The sequence below is a fragment of the Phaenicophaeus curvirostris genome, chromosome 1 (assembly GCF_032191515.1).
Source record: "Phaenicophaeus curvirostris isolate KB17595 chromosome 1, BPBGC_Pcur_1.0, whole genome shotgun sequence".
In the NCBI taxonomy this organism is placed as follows: Eukaryota; Metazoa; Chordata; class Aves; order Cuculiformes; family Cuculidae; genus Phaenicophaeus; species Phaenicophaeus curvirostris.
In genome coordinates, this window is record NC_091392.1 from 69,251,099 (window position 1) to 69,266,568 (window position 15,470).

The 15,470-nt window shown below is 39.0% G+C and overlaps 1 protein-coding gene across 1 annotated transcript in view; it reads left to right on the forward strand.

Moving 5' to 3' along the window:
• Positions 1–15,470, forward strand: part of PIK3C2G (phosphatidylinositol-4-phosphate 3-kinase catalytic subunit type 2 gamma) — a 205,328-nt gene that overhangs the window by 175,373 nt on the left and 14,485 nt on the right. The window contains exon 30 of the mRNA XM_069861952.1: positions 7,290–7,384. Within this exon, the coding sequence (XP_069718053.1) occupies positions 7,290–7,384 (95 nt within the window). The remainder of the gene's footprint in view (positions 1–7,289; positions 7,385–15,470) is intronic.

The following is a 15,470-nucleotide window of genomic DNA, read 5'->3' on the forward strand; positions in this document are numbered from 1 at the left end:
TGGCTTTTGTTTGAAGATATAAAGTTACTAACAAATAATTCCTGATTTCTCAATGTCTCTGAAAATGTGTTGGTAATGTGATCTGTAGCTTTCTTTCCTTTTGAATATTCTCCTTAGCTTTGCTTCATTTCTTTTTGAATAAACATACCTATATGGAAAGTAAAATTTTATTTACACAAACTGCGGCAAGATTCTTGTTTTACGAAACAAAATCTTCAGAGAAGAATCTGGAGGAAACAATCTGAGTCATGGCAAAGTACAATGTGTGCTTGAACAAGCGAAGAAAATTAGGGATGACTTCTAAAGTCGTTTTCACAATGAGTGGAGCAGGTAAATAACAGAACATTATGTTAATGTCTAGGCATACATTATTAATGATAGTGGTAATTCACTTCTTACTAAATGAGATTCTGCACTGTTCCCTTAGCCTATCTAAATACTTAACCCATTTCCCTCTTCTATCCAGCACCTAATTTAAGCTAATCTCTGACATTACAGCATTAAAAGCCAAAGTATAAACCAAAAAAGGTAAACAGGGAATGTTTATTGTATTCCACTGCACTATGTCTGCACAGAAAATAATCTTCCGTAGACAGTTTTTAGGCAAAATAAAATCTCATAAAGAAGCCTGCAGCTGCACTCTGCACCACAACAATTCAGCTGATTGTTATGTGCTCCAAGTGACAGGATAGCTTCCAAGATCAGTTATCCACATTTCAGAAAGGAGTGCAAGTATCTCTTCCTATCTAGTTTGCATGTCCATTAAGTTAATTTAATCCCTCTGCAGACAGGGGCTTCATTTTATGTTATCCTAGGACTATTTTTTTAATTCATCACAACAAAATAAGTCCCATTCTGGCTTCTCGGCCTTTGGAAGACTCCCCTTGTGTAGAGTTTATTTGATAAGGGCATGCCATTATCATATTAAATCCATTATGACTATTGGAAATGACTAATGGTTGCTCTAACTTTTACAAAGGAAGGAGGAGGTAATGCGAAGATGTCCTCAGTGTTACGAATATACAAAGCTAAATCTTGTCACAGAAAGTCCAAACCAGAGTTAAAATGTAACGTAGTCTGGGTACATGATCTGCTTCTCTCTGTATGCTCTAACCAAAGATACAGCCAAGTGAGAGTGACCTGAGGCATAAAGGAGTTAAAGTCCTCGGTCTGTAGAAGGATTTTGACATTACACTATTATTAAAGTGTCTAATTATTTCAAAGAATGTGGGTGTAAAAGTCTTATGCCAAAGCATGAACTGAGTCTATAATAAAGTTGAGAAATAAATTATAGCCTCAGAATTCCTACAGCGGTGTCACAGGCTAATATAGTCTGAGGGGTAAGCCATTTGTTTTTGTTGTCAATTGCATCAAAATCAGAGAAGATAATAAAGAAGGAGAGGTAAGAATATGTTTAGTTTGATGAAAGCTGTGTGACAAGTAACCCAACCTGCTTGTTCCCTAAACAGTTAGAGGAAGTGAAGGTCACAACCTGGCTGGGGGAGATTAATGTGTTTCTGGCCTCAAGCAGTATGGTAACAAGGGATTTTTTTATTTCTGTTTTTTCCTGCTTAGGAACTCTGCCTTTAAAAGTCTGGACGCTTCAGTTCTAGACCTACAGCAAAACCTTTTTTTAACATAGGAGAAAAAAAACAACACAAAAAAGTCACCTCCCTTTGGCCTTGAAAATTCATCAGTATCATTTATTGGTGGAATACCAGTAGCACACAAGGTCCAAATCAGGACCCAATTAGTTTAGACTCTATAAAAACAAAGAACAAGAACAATGGGCTGAGTTGCTGTGGGTATAGGACCACTTCTGGTCAACAAGGAAGGGAATGCACCTGGTCAATTGTTGATTGCAGTGAACTGTGGAAGAAGGTGAGTTAAGTTCAGCTATCGTAAGAAGACCAGCCAGGTACATGTTAATTCCCACCTTAAAAATTATTTTCATGTACGTTAGTCTGTGCTTTGCTCCTTATTGTTGGAGTTAGGCTGTTGCTATACTCCAGCTATCACACTTAGGTCTTTGCTGCATGGCATTCTGCACCCTATTAACATTTATCTTGTGGGAAGGTGAAGACATGAGTCCAGCTAAGGCAGGAGGTGACTGATCATGTCATGCTTCCAAGTAGCAAGCAAGGAGTTGCGGGGAAGGGCACAAGGGCCCTGGAGGCTCTTGTTTGCTGGAAATACCCTGAAATACTCTTGTAGTAATGCCATAGTCAGTCTAGGTCAGGAATTAGGTTCACTGACCCTGCAAGCAAGATGCAATTTCCATGAAAAGAATACATCCTTCCTCCACAGCTTTTATTACTTTATGAGCTCATAAGGGCTTGCATTTCACCTGTTTTGAAAAATAACTCAGGTTTAATATGGGCAGTAGCTTTCCATGAATCCGATAATTTCTCTCTCAGCCTTTATGTAAGCAAATAATCTGTCTCTTCATTAGGATCAATATAAAATAAAACAAATGCCCAGTAGATGCAGGTTATGAATTTTGATCAAGACACCATCTTTCTCCTACACTGATTTAATTTACTAATGTTGCTGGTAATTACACTTACTAAAGTAAAATAAAAATTAAAATTTATGAATTTGTACTGTGTTTCTAGCAATGAAGAGATTAAAAATCAGTGTTAAATCTACTTTGACATGAATACTGATTCAGTAGTCTCAGTGGGGTGGATTCTGAATTATACTGAATATTTTCAGCCTTTCATTATACCAAGCTTACTGCAAGGGACTGAAAGCAGATATCAGAAGTGATTTCACAGACAGCTTTTATAAAGACCTTTTACGAGAAGGAAGAAAGAAAACATATTAAAATCATATTCATACCCATCTTGTTTATTTTTCTGCTCTTGAGTTTGCATTTCCTGAAAATATTAATAATTCAGACTGGAATCATGAACTCTTTGCTGTTGTTCATGACAGTATACAACCCAGGTCTAGTTTGCTTTCCATTTAGTGTTACAGAGAAACTGGTTCTCTGTCCTAAAGGAAGATCTAAGCTTTCCAAAAAGAATATCATATGTTATGCCTCTCCATGCATAATCACAGTCCTCATTAATAGTCCCTCACGAGAGTCAGCTATTTTGCTCGTGTTTGCTTGTGTTTCGATATGCTGCAGTTGCTCATTCTCAATGCAAAGCTTTTGCCACAACTTGCATTCTTACTTTAGTTGCATTTAGGCTATTTTGCTGGCTGTAAGCACCTGTTGTTGGCTTGTGGGATGAAAACAGTGAGATAATCACTTAATGTGAGCTGAGTATCTGAAGTTGGGTGCATTGGAGACTTGTAAACCCAAGCTATAGTTAAAGCAGGCAGCTGGTTGGCTTGGGGGATTCAACCCTGGCCCTGAAAAACCAAACAGGTTCCAGTACCCTTTGGTGCCAGGTGTTAAAACAGGCTGTTGCCAAAAAGAAAGGTCTAATACAAATCCAAGGGTCCAGAATACATAATAATATTTAACTCCTGAATGCTAGTGCTGACACTTAATCAGTGCTTTCACGTTGCTTTGCAGTCCACGTGTGAAATGCAATGTATTATTAAATTATAATTTCCCTATTGGTTTTGTCAGTCTTCTGCAAAGCATCTTCTTCACAGTTTATATTTCTCATGCATTCTGCAAAGCATAATGCAGAGCTTGTTTTAGGAAGCTGTTAATGAAAACATTACACAAATTATAGAATACAGAGCTGGTAGTTCTCCAAAGTGCTAGAGAAGATGATCTAGACAAAGAAAAGAACTGCATATTTTACTCTGAATATCATTCCACCTTTGGTAGAAATTTGAACACTAATTGCCTTAATTTTGTAATTCAGAAAGGACCCACAGTTTTCTAGTGTTTATGTTCCTTGATAGAAGATATTATAAGTTGGTGCAATGTCTGAGTTTTTCTGCAGTGGGAATTGGTGGATGGCTCCCACTCTAGAGAGCTGAGACACATGGACACAAGTCACATAGAAAACACTATGAGCGCCATTCTGTCTGCAAGCAGCCAAACTCCAGGGTCCTTGTTTGATATTTGTCAGCTTTTGCATTGACACCAGTGAGGAAAGAATCAATCCCTGGGAGGGAAATATTGCTTCAGCTGAAACCAGTGGAGCTTTGTCCTATATCTACAACAGACAAGCATTTGGTCTTTGCCTATAATGGAGTGCAAGTAGAGCATGACAGTTGCTAAAAATGCAGAGCCTGAGCTCAAGTCCATCTGCCCAAGCTGGCTAGACTGGAAGTAATTACTGTATGTGTATTTTATTATCATTTGAAGCTAAAATCACCTAGACTTCAAAAGGACTGTGATTTAGCACTGAACACAGGAAAACCTAAAATATAACGATTGAGTGTAGATAACAGTACCTGTCTTTTCTTATGAAATATAAGTGATAGAGGTTTATTCCACATATATCAAATTCCCTGTATTCTGTTTTTTCTTTATCTTCCTTTAATTTTTGGCTTTTAGTGCTCAATTTATTACATAGAAAGAACAAATAATTTATTGATAACTATGCCCATAGTGTCTATTTCAGGGTTCATTTTACATACTCAGTTAGAAATGTATTTTTCCCCTCCGATGTTTTTCTTTATTTTCTACTTGGTTAGAAGCGTATTTACTTTATTTTTTTTTTTCCTAAATCAAAATGCCAGCTTCCGCAGAGAAGTTCTTCACCTGGATGTAAGCACTCGCATTGTAAAACTTAATGCAGAAAAAAAATGTCCTGGTAGGAGTACTAGTAGGAGAGAAAAGGCACGGTATTCAGCTTAATTCTAGTGGTGTAATTTAGCCTCTGAAATCTGCTACTCTTGCTGATACACTCAGGATGACCCACTGCAATTCACAAAATTAGCAGAGCTCTGCAAGTCAATTGTGCCCTTGTGTTAAAACACAACTCACCCTGTGTATACTCTGGTTAATGGTCTAGGATTCTATTTTTTCCTGTTGCAACTTCAAGAGAAAAGGATGCAACTTTTTAAAAAAAAAAAGAAATGGCTCTGCACGATAGAGGAATGAACCAATTTTGTAGGCTTTTTGTCACCCTATAAAATACTAAGCATTGACTCGATGATCCGGTGGGTCTCTTCCAACTTGGTTATTCTGTGATTCTGTGATTCTGTGACTGGATCATGGAGTTTTCATCCCCTATCCCTCCCTGTCCTTACATGCGTAAAACCAGAAATGAAATAATGTATAGTCTGGTTAAAGGATTTTGTCAAAGTTCGTAAAGGAGAATAACAAATGAAGAACAGCATCTTGGTCTTCTAGGTCCTATATTAGTGATTTCTTCATAAGTTTTCAATTCTTCAAGAATGTGTTTCAGGCCCTTCTCTAATTAGGATGTGATTAAAAATGTATTTTTGTAGTCTCTAAAGGGAAGAAATTGGAGATGGATTCATATTCTAAAATTCCAGTCCAAACATCAGAAACTCAGAAGTATTTATAACCAAACTGCCTGGAAAAAATATTTTATGGCAGTTACATGAATACACTGTGTTATTTTTAATTTATTTGAATTCATTTCCTTAGGATAAATTGCACTAGCTCTCTGGCTGTCAATAGTACATGACACCACTGTAATTCTATCTGCTTAGCAGTTATTTTAGCCTCTGCTCACTCCAAAGTTTTCACATTTGATTTCTTCAGAAAAAATACAGCCAACATGGCTTATTCGTTGTAACTTCCCCTCTGCCCGCTCCTCTGCTGAACAACAGAGTGAAGGCTGAGGAGAGGGAGTTTGATTTCTCGCTCTTACAACCCTGGCTGTAAGAGCTCTGATGCACATGTGGAAAAGAGAGCAAGAGTGCAACCGAGAGTGCACAGGTGTCCGCTGAGGCTGAAAGGAAGACGGGGGAATCCTGCCTGCTATTGAGGTTGAACAGTTCTGATAACCTTTAAAATGCTTCTCCTTGCTAGTGCATAACCTTTGCATGTGATGAGAATTCTTTCATTCTCATCATACTTTCTCATTTCTTCCCCTTCTTTAAAGATGTGTTTCAGTTTAAAGAATTAACTATGACTATATCATTTTGTCTCATGTCATTATCTCACCCTGTGGGGAGTTTAAGGCTGGTGTGTCAGTGGCAGATCCCAAGGCACATGCAGAGAAGCAGGACTTTTCTGAGGGCTCAAGGTCAGCTACTTCTTTAACAGTGAAGTGGGCAGGACAGAGCCTAACAGATGAGAGATCGCTATTTTGTTGTAAGGTTAGCAGGACTGAGTTTTTATTTCTCAAATTATAGTAAATATATTATACGGGTTGTAATACAGCTTCAGTCTAATTAAATGAAGCTTTTTTTGCATTAAGTAAAACCAGGCTAGGCCACACAGGCAGCGTTTGGACTGTCTTTGATGATGACCATCTGGGGAGAAGCCTGGGTCTCAAAACAAGTAGTGCAAAATGCCTCGTGTACACCCTGTTCAGGCTTAACGCTGCAAAATAAGAAGGTCAGATAGAGATCACGGAGAGGTTGTTGTGTTCACCATTATGTAATATAATGTGGTAAAAGCCATCTGTATTTTCTACTCTGTCTCTGTGGGGCAGGTAAGCCATGATACTTACCCAGCTTCAAGGACACACCCTTTTGGCAGTGAAGACAGATGTCTCAGTGCCTCCAGCAGAAAGAAGACACAGGATACGCTTAGTCATTTATTCCACATTATGAGACTGATCATTCTTGCTTGGAAACTGAATTTTTTTTATTTCAGTGGGAACAGAATCAAATTCTATAAATGCATTTTAGTAGAAAAATCTATGAAAGCAATGGCTTGCATGAAATTAGCATGAAACTGGAAGAAAGCAGAATAAGGGAGGAAGAATTTATATGTGTTAGATATAGATGTTGTCTCTGTGAATCTGCAGTTGTTTTGGAACTGGTCTGGAAAGTAGCATTTTTTTTCCACTGGAAACTAAAAGAAAAATAAAAATTTGATGATTTTAACCAGACAGAACTGCAACAATACTGACTAGTGTCATCAGCAATTATAAAAAAAAAAACCACCAAAACCAACAATTATTTGTCACTCAAGCATAAATTTCCCACTGAAATTCAGAGTGATGGCAATTAGAAAACATAAAATCTTGCTGTCAGTGTGTAAACAGGCAAGAAAATTAACAGTCAGACCACTTTCTTCCATCACACTCCTTATCAGTGTTTTCTAATTTCATCCATGATTTAAGCAAACAATAAGTTCTTTTTATATATTAGTTGATGTGTACTGCAATATTTCACTGACATAATTCTGTTGATCTGTTAACTGAAAAATCAAATTATCTGGCCTTTTTTAGGTCCTCAGTCAACTGATCATAAGCCTGGAGTACAATTAGTCATATCCTATGAAAGAACCCGTCTGACAATAATGTTGAAACACATGAGGAACATTGTAAGTATTTTTATCACAATCTATTACTTATTAGTCTGTATTTTCAGAGTAATGTGGAAAGATTAATCGTCCAACACCCTTCTGGGATAAGTAATTTTAACTCAAAATAATGATGAAGCTTTTCTGTCATCACTTAACACTTGCTTTTCTTCCTTTGATCTTGCTTAGTAGGGTTACAGGTGTGGGACAGAGAAACTGGGTTTCCTTAATGGCTGATAATGGCCTTTTCCAGGCCATACAGAAAACCAATTTTGATGACTGTTTGGGTACTTTCAGATGATGCATTTTGATACCAGTCAGATGTAAGGCATCATGCAGTGGCATGACTTTTTCTAAGATGTCAGCCTGGCATTATTGATTGATTATGCACACATTTCTTTCAAGTCTGGAGGCATTACTGGTCTGTGAACAGGGAAGAGCTCAGCAGAGGAAGTAGTGGTATATTTTAAGATGCAACGTCACGTGATGGGCTGATGTTTAGCTTTATAACACGTTCCTGTAGCCAGAAGGGGGAAGCTAGCAGTGCTCCTGCAGCACAAGACAGGTGAAATTTGCTGATGAGGATATCTTTAGATCTAGTTGGTGCTGTGTGTGATCTCTTAATTGAAGTAGCATGTCTGCTGTATCACAATGAGTTCAACCACCTAAATGTCCTTTTAGAATTCCCAATTACCCAAGTAATCTTTTGCCATCTTTGTTTAGCTAGGAGGTTAAAGCATTTATTAACTGTTGCAGGTTCTCATCACATACGCTGATGCCACCTTGTTCTCAGACTGGGTTGCAATCGCTTTCTCTAAATGGGGCCAAACTGAAGAGCATATGTGAGCACCAGCCAGTAATAAAATGAGAGTGAATGCTTAATTAGTTGTATGACACACATGAGGCTTACGTAGCTCCAACAGTTCTCTGTTGGCCATTCTGGCTTCTGATTTGCAATTCAAGCATGTTCATTTTGGTTTATAATATTCAATAAGTCTCTCTCCTGAGAGATTTGTCTTTTGTTTCTTATGCACCCCCTTGACAGGTGAGATCAGCCTCTGCTGACAGGTCCAATTTATTCGAACTTTAACTCCAGCATATTGCATAAGACCCTTTTTAGTTTTTTTCTCTTGTGCTTTTTAAAGCTAAGTGACTTTGATAAACTTCTGGTAAAGTTCTAGTTGATGGGAGCAGAATATTTAAGTGATTTCCATGCTGATGTTGTTACATTCATTTCAGACAGGTAGTGTGGAGATGCACACAAACAGATGTTGGAAACAGTCCTCCTCCTTGTTTCCATCATTTTGAGTGTATAGGCTCTGAACAGTATTCTTTAACTTATAAATTTCAGGCATTTAATTAAGTGAAGATAAATTACAGCATAGATGATAGCTGTGTATAGCAAAAATAAAATCCGGGGTTCCGTTCACATTATTATGTAAAGGAGCAATACTACTTTCAGTTATTGTCTGACTTTTGAAAGTCGGAAACTTAAATCCATTTTAGCCAGTTTGCAGAGAAATGGTAGGAGTCCAGTTCAGCAAGACTTGCAATGATTTATGACTTGAAAATAAGGTCATTGTTTTAGTGGCCTAACTTAGTCAATCATGTTTTTAAATCCTTGGATTCTGATTCCTTCCATCCAGCCATCCAGCCATCCATCATCATTGGATCTGAAATATGAAATAGTAGTGCTTTGGGGTGCTGTGATGATGGACTGCCTTCAGACTAGTAACCTATAACAGAAATGTTCTTTATCCCATTAGTAATCTTCTCAGCTTTCCAGTCATGTAGATCAATCTCTCTGACATGCTCACTTTTCTTTTTCCTTCCTTTCCATTTTTTTTTTAAGTTGAGCTGAACAGGGATTTTAAAAGTATGCCAAGATCATATCTTATTCAAGACATGTTAAAGCTATTTCAGGTGTATTCAGTCTTTTGCAGAGTCTCACTAATTATATTTCAGTAGCTCATCTGTGCAGAGATTACTTTGCTATGGTGTTTTATTTCATAATTTGTGGTAAATAATTTTTGTGCTGCTCTTTCCCATTTAATTTATCTCTTTATAGAGGCTTTACGACGTGTTCAGATGTGAAAATCATTGTAGTAGTCCAAATTAATCTCAAATGCACCTTCACAGAGAAAGAGTAAGAGAAATTGTGATAGAGACTTCTGATCCACACAAATTAATTTTATTTTCTGTTTGTGTGGGTGTACTTCTAGGGGCTTTAATAGGATAGATCCTGCTGTACAAATCCTATATTAATATACAACACACAAGAGAATCCATAGGGAGCTGGTATTGTTTATAGACATTGTCAAGTGTCACATAGGTTCTTTAAAGGAGGAAGTCAGGAGAGTGCAGTGCTATAATTTTGCAGGACGTTTTTTATGAAGCTAACCCCATTCATGTGGGATGTCATAGACAAAAACCATGATAGCACTTAGGAGAGCATTGGTCTGATGCAGAACTGCTAGAGGACTAGCTAATGTGGGTGCATGCATGGACTCCACGGCACAAGCACTTTTAGTCTCATGCATCCACATATGCCAGATTTGCAGCAAATGTACAAGTCATTCATGCCTGGATCTGTTTCAGAATGCCCTCTCCCCTACCAGTGCAACATTTCAGCCAGGCCTGCTTGAAGAAAACTCTATCAAAAATTCTTCGAACACCAGCAATGGAGAACAGCCTTACAGATTTTGTGGCTGAAAAGGACCGTTATTCTAATCTAACCTCCTGTAAACCACAAGCTGTATTTTTCCTTGAGAAAATACTTGCATCTAGATCAGCAATGCAGGTGAAGAGACTGAGCAGAGAGATATTAAGACTGATTGCAAATGCCTGTCAGAGCTTAAAACTGTTGGTACACAATGAAGACAAGTTCTCTTAAATAGATATTTATAAGGTACTAGCAATGTTTCAGTCTCAAGATATTCCTCCTCAATTCATTGTATTATCTGAGGCCTGAGATTCTGTAAGTCAGGTGACTCACATCATAGAATCATAGAATCACTAGGTTGGAAAGGATCCATCGGATCATTGAGTCCAACCATTTCCATTAGTCACTAAACAATGCACCTCAGCACCTCATCCACCATCCCTTAAACACCTCCCGGGAAGGTGACTCAACCACCGCCCTGGGCAGCCTCTGCCAGTGCCCAATGACCCATTCCATGAAATATTTTTTCTTGATGTCAAGCCTAAACTTCCCCTGGCAGAGCTTGAGGCCATTTCCTCTTGTCCTGTCCCCTGTCACCTGGGAGAAGAGGCCAGCTCCCTGCCCTCCACAACCTCCTTTCAGGTAGTTGTAGAGAGCAATAAGGTCTCCCCTCAGCCTCCTCTTCTCCAGGCTAAACAACCCCAGCTCTCTCAGCCGCCCCTCGTAAGACTTGTCAGACTCAATGCTGCTACTTATGATTTGAATATCACCATGACTGCTGAGGAAAAAACTTCAAATTCAATTTTCAAACATACAAAAGCTATGATGCTAATAAAATGCATTTTTCCAAACGTGTATATTATGTGATTTTAAGTCACCCACCTGGGACATTACTTGGTCTGCTCAAATGATGGCAGTGCGACAGTAGGCAGTACAGGCAATATTGCCTTAATTAAGTGATGCTAGACTAGAAGAAAACCTTTGCGTAGGGGTAAAAACCAGGGAGGTTGCATAGAGAGACTATGCAAGTTTGCCTCTGGAGTCATGAAGGATGTGGCAGCTGGTGGGGCTGAGACAGGGCAGGTTTCTTCCACGAACACAGTAGCGCAGTACCTAGCAAAGTTCATTATCTGGTCTTAGGAGACACAGGAGCCCTGGGGTAGGTTTGCTTTTTCACCTGAAAAGAAATGTTAGCTAAGATCAAAACCAGTCCAGTTTTGGCAGCAAAATACCCAAAACATTGGCAGTGGGAAGGAATAGGAGCACAGAGGGAGTGCTAGAAGGAAGGCCTGAGACTCTACCTAAGAAAATGTGGGATCCTAGATCTGAGTAGAAGCTGTGGATGAAAATTCATGAGAATTGAAAGATATATAGGTTTTGAACTCAAAACACCCAAGTCCAGTTCCATTCATCTGTATTAACCAACACAAAGAATGGGGGGAATATCAAGACCATACTGTATCTTACACAGACCACCTTGGGCTACCTTAGTACTGTGTAGCCAGAAACAGCCAGGCTACCTACTGCTGCACGGCTGGGCTTGATTGCCTGCTCAAAAAGACACCAAAGGCAAAAGAAATAGACATTTCTGAAGTTCAAAAAAAGATTGGCTAATGTATTTCTTTTCCAGAAGGGAACAGTGGTTCAGCATTGGCTCAGAAGGAAGTCTGCTTTGTCTTCTGACTTCATTGCCATGACTTCAGGCATGCCCTGTTTTTCTAGATAAGCAGCTAAACTTTCAATCCTCGCTGCTAAATATTTTTGCCCATTACTTTTTGTGGACAGAATAACTCCTGAAGGGTAATGGGGAGGAGAAACAAAGCCAACTTATCCTGAACCTTATGCCAATAAATGTAAAATGTTACTAGAATTCAGGAAAGTGTGTGTGGGTGATGAATTCAGAACCAATTTTACAAGGAGAAAATTTGCTGGAAGCAAAATAAACTCCTACAGCACTTTCCAAAACTACTTCCAGCTTTCCTTTTATAAAAGCTCTGAAGCTGTCATATACCACTCTTGGTAATTAATGATTCTGTGATAGCTGATATGTGGGTGACGAATTAGTAATCAGCCTTAGGCTTACACAGACATCCAGCCTCTTTCCATTTCATGTCCTACACCATCTGAGTACAAATTACTTCCAAAAAAGTTTGTGAAATGTGATGGCTTAAGTGCTTTGGGAAAAAATGTGAGAGCCAAGCTTTCCCTAAACCACAGGGATGAAATCTGTTTCTAGGCCTCCAGGTGCAGAGCTGTAGAGAAGTTCCCACATACAGTACAGGTAGAAGCTCTGCTGTCTTTGCTGGGTTTTGTCTCTAGCTTGAGGTGGGTAAGGAGTGGAGACTTTTATTCAGTCTTAGTTGGTTCCCATTGTTCCTCTCATGGGCTCACTAAGTTTTACATTTTATGAATATCATTAAATGGAAACTATATTACCTGCCAGCAATGCAGTGCCTGCCAATTAAATAAAAAGCCACACTATCCTTTCAGAATATTATGAATGTATCCTGCTTTCTTTACCATGGCCCATGGATCAGCCAACAGGGATTGAAAAGTAGTTGCAGAGGCAGGCAGGCTAAGCCTGGTCAGTCATCCAGGGATGGAAAATAAGTGGGAAATGGTCTCTTTAAGCTGAACAAAAGTTATTCAGAAAGTATCAGTGACAGAGTGATATCAGCAGCTTGGCTGACAGAGGAAAGTAACACATTCAGATAGAGCTCTCCCTAGACTGGCACAGAAAAATAAAATAAAAAGTCATGGAAAGAAAGCTTTTGTACTAACTCTAGCTTATTAAGAATGTGGATCTAATTTTATATTCATAGAAAATGCTTTTACTTTAAAAAATGAATGGAAATTAGCTTAGGTAGACTATGTTGCCTTTTGGACTGAAAATTAGCTGAACACCTATAAACAAAGGGTACTACTACTCAGCAGTAATTTAAATTAGGAAGAGATGAGGTCTGTTTTTCTGGCACAGGGATTACTGTTGGATTCCAATATATTTGTTATGAAAGGTGTTTGACAACTATATTATACAGAAAGTTGTGTTATTATTTCTTGTTAAACCCTTTAATCTGTCACAGTTGCAATACTGCCTCAGCTCTAAATTCTGACTGCTAATTTTTAAATAAGTAATTCCCTACATAGCTGATACATGTTGAAAAAGAAAAAAGAACAAACCAACAACAAATAGTGAGCTCTGTTTAATAATATGAGTGATCTGGGAGATGAAGGTGAACGTAAATTAAATTTGCCACTGGTTGCAAATGAAGAAAACACTGAAAATAATAGTGGAGACAGAGCAAGATCAAGAGAATAAAAGTAATTTCCAGAACCCTACAACCAGCTTGGACAGATGAAAAGTATTTCCTCAGGGAGGTATAGATCTATATCCCACAGTAATGTGAAGATAAAACAAGCAAATTGTGAGACATGAGGTTGCTATGAGAGATGCCAATGAGAAAAGCCAGATCCTGGTGTCATGGTGCTGAAGGTAAGTAGTTCATCTTTACAAGGCTTTGATAGTAAGATATTTCTCTCAAGACATTGTTTTAAACCTAGAATACGAGTTCAAAGAACAGTTCTCAGTAGGATTACTTGGGAGTGATTGATTCTTTGGGAGTGATTTATTGTTACTAAAACTTAACTTAGTGAAGAAGAGACTAGCAAGGACACGAGTCAATCGTGCAAATATTTAAGGGAGGAGACCACAAGGTTCAAGAGGGATTAGGGCATTGAACAAGAGCATAAGTAGAAGTAATGAGAATTAGTTAAGGAGTAGAAATTGCATACATCATATAATGAAATGCCTTCTTACAAAGGGAGATGGGAAGCTACAGAATAATCTAAAGAAAAGTGGAGGGAGCTCTGTACAGTTTGAGAATTAAAAAGTCTGGATCAAGCATATATACTAACTTTTAAAACTCAGAAATTGAGAAGAAAAATAGTGCAGGGTGAAGAGACAGGTAACAGTATTACTATTTCCTTATGTGTTTTCATATTCACTTATAATCTGTGCCTAGGCAAGGAAAGAAAAGAATATGGATGTGACAAAAAGATAGAAACAGAACAACAGCATTTGCTTGTGTTTCTTTTCTCAAAGGCTAATTTCCTTCCATGCCCTCAACCAGGCTTCAATGCTGATAATCCTAAGTGATTTCAAAAGAAAAACAAATTGGGCATTTCTTTTTAAGCATTTGTTCTCCTCTGTGCTTTATTCAGGAAATTCTGAGATCTCTGTTTCTAAGGGTACAAGCTAGATCAATCTTATCTCAGCTGGTGTCATAGACCCTGGGACTGAATGTTCATCTGAAAATTAAATGATACAAGCACAATAATACAAGGTTGGAACCAATGGGATTTAGCTTCTTTACAGGCTTGGTGGTGATTCTGGAATAAAAGCTTCAGAAACTTGTTCATGAAATCTGCTCTCTGCATTCTACACCCTGTACCAGCATTGCTAGTAGAATCATTGAATGGTTTGGGTTGGAAGGGACCTCAAAGATCATCTGTTTACAACCCTCCTGCCATGGACAGGGAGACCTCCCACTAGATCAGGCTGCCCAAGGCCCCATACAACCTGGCCTTGAACACCTCCAGGGAGGGGGCAGCCACAACTTCCCTGGGCAGCCTGTTCCGTTGTCTCACCACTCTCATGATGAAGAAATTCTTCCTAATGTCTAATCTAAATCTTCCCCCTCCAATTTAAAGCTATTCCCTCTTGTCCTGTCAGTCCATGCCCTTGTAAAAAGTCCCTTTCCAGCTTTCTTGTAGCCCTCCCCTGGACCCATTCCAACTGATCATTTTCATGGCCTTCCTCTGGACTTGTTACAACAGTTCCATACGCTTCTTATGTTGGGGGTTCCAGAACTTGACACAGTACTCCAGAGGAGGTCTCACAAAAGAGGAATAGAGGAGCAGAATCACTTCCCTTGACCTGCTGGCTATGCTTCTTTTGATGCAGCCCAGGATACAGTTGGCCTTCTGGGCTGCAAGCGCTCATGTCAGGCTTCTCATCAATCAGCACCCCCTCCTCTGCAGGCCAGCTCTCAATCACGTCATCCTCCATCCTGTATTGAAACCACGGATTGCCCCAGGTGTAGGATCTTGCACTTGGCCTTGTTGAACATCTTGAGGTTCACACAGGCCCACTTCCTCAACTTGTCCAGGTCCCTCTGGATGACATCCCATCATTCTGGTGGGACAACTTGCTGAGGGTGCGCACGATCTCATTGCCTATATCATTGGTGAAAATATTAAACTGCAGTAGTCCCATACAGACCCCTGAGGGACACCACTTGTCACAGATCTCCAACTGGACATTGAGACATTGACCACTGCTCTCTGAAAGTGATCATCCAATCAATTCCTTATCCACCTAATAGTCCACCCATCAAATCCATATCTCTCCAATTTGGAGAGAAGTTTGTTATGGGGGAGGGACTA